Source organism: Sciurus carolinensis, chromosome 12, assembly GCF_902686445.1.
Source record: "Sciurus carolinensis chromosome 12, mSciCar1.2, whole genome shotgun sequence".
NCBI lineage: Eukaryota > Metazoa > Chordata > Mammalia > Rodentia > Sciuridae > Sciurus > Sciurus carolinensis.
This window is the reverse complement of record NC_062224.1, coordinates 66,256,278-66,259,417: the sequence shown is the minus strand read 5'-3', so window position 1 is coordinate 66,259,417 and position 3,140 is coordinate 66,256,278. Positions and strand designations below refer to the sequence as shown.

General features: G+C 36.2%; 1 protein-coding gene across 1 annotated transcript in view; it reads left to right on the top strand.

Annotated features, from left to right (window-relative positions):
• Window positions 1–705: 705 nt before the first annotated feature.
• The window catches only part of LOC124961384 (transport and Golgi organization protein 1 homolog), a 7,795-nt gene continuing 5,360 nt past the window's right edge, over window positions 706–3,140 (top strand). Inside the window, exon 1 of the mRNA XM_047519960.1 lies at window positions 706–726. Coding sequence (XP_047375916.1) covers window positions 706–726 — 21 coding nt within the window. The remainder of the gene's footprint in view (window positions 727–3,140) is intronic.

The window sequence follows — 3,140 nt, the reverse complement described above, 5'->3', positions numbered from 1 at the left end:
AATACTGACATTGTTTAGTAGGCCATTTTCAAAACTGCATACTCATTCAGAAAGTACACTAAAACACAAAAATATTGAATGATAATCTTGTAAATATTGTTACCTTTGCATATATGTGAAACTGAAGTATATTTTTGTGTCAATATTTTTTAAATTATTCAAAGTACTAAAGTGTCTTAAGATTTTTAAGACAGCTCTGTTGAAAACACAGAAACACTGAGTAGTTATTAAAGAAGTCCATGTTGATTTGATTAAACTGAGATTTTAAAACTCAGTAAATTAAATACCATCTGGTTGTTCTAAATCAGGTTATGAGTTTAGATAACATATTTGAGTTTAGATAACATATTCATTAAAGGAAGAGTTTCTGTTGGCAGCTCTCATCCATTTTTGGTTCTTGACTTGAATATAAGAGGGAAATTGTGATAATGTTAGATTTAAAGGCTTTTCTTAATAAGACATATACTACATCAAAGTTAGGAATTAGTGGCAGGGCTCTATTGTGGCAAGTTATATACTCCAGATTTTTCTGCACAGAAAAATACAGTGGGCTATTCCCTAAGGAAAACAGTTCTTTTCACCACTTCTCTATGAAGATCACATTTTGTCTTCTACACCTTTTGTCCACTTGGCCCTCTCAAGGCTTCCTTCTCCCCTCCATGAACTCTTCTATCCAGTCTGTGTTCATCTCTGTCCACATACCCCATGGACATCAGCAGTTCTCAGGTACCTGCTTACACCAAATAGGAATTTCTCAGCCTGAAAATCTCCTCTCAGCTCTTTCCATGCCTCTTTCGGAAATGTTTGCTGTTTGCAATTTTTTGGTCTGTATATGTGACACTCCTACATAGAAATATTTGTTTCTCCAGATCTGAATGGCAGAGATTTAACTTCTGTGCAAGACATGCCTGTGGCTTCAAGAAAAGATGATACATATGTTCATTAATGTGGACATTGAGTTCCAGAAGCATATTGAAATATTAACAAAAGGTTTGTAATCATCAGTCACTGACTTCTTAAGGACATGGTCCTCATCTGGGTTTGTGTACATAGTATACTTAATACAGGTTCATACAGAAGTAGGTCACATGATTACTGTACATTTACTTGAAGAAAGTCAATGATTTCTTAGAAAATGGTTTAGCAATCATATTATCTAATAACATGATTTAATATTATTCGAGAGTAAAATTTCATTGTCTTTTATGACAAAATGGGAACATTCATTTCATACTACAGAGTAGGGATGCAAGTTCCTTAATAATTACCCCAGGTTCCCTTAAGAACCTAGTAATTACTTTCAGTTACAGAGTCATTTATTTCTTTCATTAAGATGCTTTGGGTTGAAAGACAGTATAAGTGGCAGTTAGTTTGTAAGAATATGGGAGAGGAAAAGCTGGGTATGGTGGCACATTTCTATAATCTCAGCAACATTGAAGACTGAGACAAGAGGATTCCTGAGTTTGAGGACAGCTTCAGCAACTTAGCAAGCCCCTGCCTCAAAGTAGAAAATAAGAAGGGCTGATGATGTGGCTCAATGGTAAAGTGCTCCTGAGTTCAATCACCATGTCCAAAAACAAAAGAAAAAGAATATGGGAAAGGACAAAAGCAAATATTTAAAGCAGGTTACACTTCCAAATTGCACAGTTCTTAGGATTAAAAGCTTTTGGTTGCCTTTTGCCAAGTGGAATACCAGTTTTCCAAAAAGACTTTAGAATCCTTTTATCACCTGAGATTGTTTCTGAAAATTTCCTTCTCTGCAGGAAGCTTCTCTGCATCTTCAGCTTCTAACATTTGATATTTTACTTCTCAGATCTACTGCTGTGGCCTCCTTTGTTCCACCATTCATAGACCTACCTTTCAGGGTTTCCTTCAGGACAGTGGTTCTCAGGTGGCACCCAGGGCAGCAGTGGCAAAAGCACCCCCAACAGGGTGGACAATTTATTTGTTGGACTTGGGGACAGAACTGTGTAAATTTCTCAGTGTCCCTTGATTATTGAGGAGGGGTGGAACCGGCTTGCTGTTAGACCTTCCCTTCCTAAGCACCATCTTTATACAGAATTATGCAATTGTAGGATAAAATGGAAATAGTGACTTGAGCACTGAAGGGGGTGTTGGGAAACAGGTATCAGTTTAAACTTGAACCAGCATGTGATTAATAAAAACATCCCCCAAAATTGACTTTTGTATTTTCTTTCAGGAGGAAAAGAAATGATGCAAGTTACAATTTTTTTTTAATTTCTTAGGGACTCTTGAATTAGACTCTTAGATTAGACTCTTAGATTAGACTCTTAAGTCTAATCCAGGTGCTTGTTGAAACCATTTCTATACGTATTGCAAATTCTTCAGTATCTTGTTTTTCTCTTGTGGTGCTAAATATTATATATTCTTCAGTCTTGTAAGATTCCACCTGTGTAAGAACTGAATTACGTTCTTGAGTCAGTTGAGCTCAGGAAGTTTTGCAATAAATCATAGGTATAGATATATAGGCAAATGTCACTCAGACACAGTAGAAGAGTTTGGGGTGATAGCCACAATACGTTATGAACAATCATGTCATCAGACTGTGTTTGGCACAGGTTACTTTGTGAAATTATGCAAACCTTTGCTTCTTCATATGCTTGTGGTGATCAGAGAAAAGTGACAAATAAAAATTGTATGGTCTCTGGCTTATGTAGTTTGCTTTAATTCCTTAGGTGCAGCTATCTTCTTGGAATTCAAACACTATGAGCCAAAAAAAAAGGTTTACCAGCACCCAGTGTTTTTCTTTCATGGAGATGGATGAGATTAAACCTGGGCCAATTGTACTAGAAGTGTAAGTGATACACACATAGGATTCATACTGTGTTAATGGTTACTAGTGAATGTTACTTCTTAGTCCCTCTTAGCCAGAATGTGACATTGGAATAGATCAATCATCAACGAACTTTAACAATAGTCTTTCTGTTGTGTTTATGGATACAAGAAATCAACTGAGTTTAAAAGAAAAATTACAGTTACTGACCAAAAAACCACTTTATCTTCACCGACATCACACTTTGCACGAGGAGTGATTCTGACATGGATAACCTGAAAGTAGTGTAAATTTTACCACTCAGTAGAAACATCATCACTCTGTGTAGCATATTGACCCTTCAGGA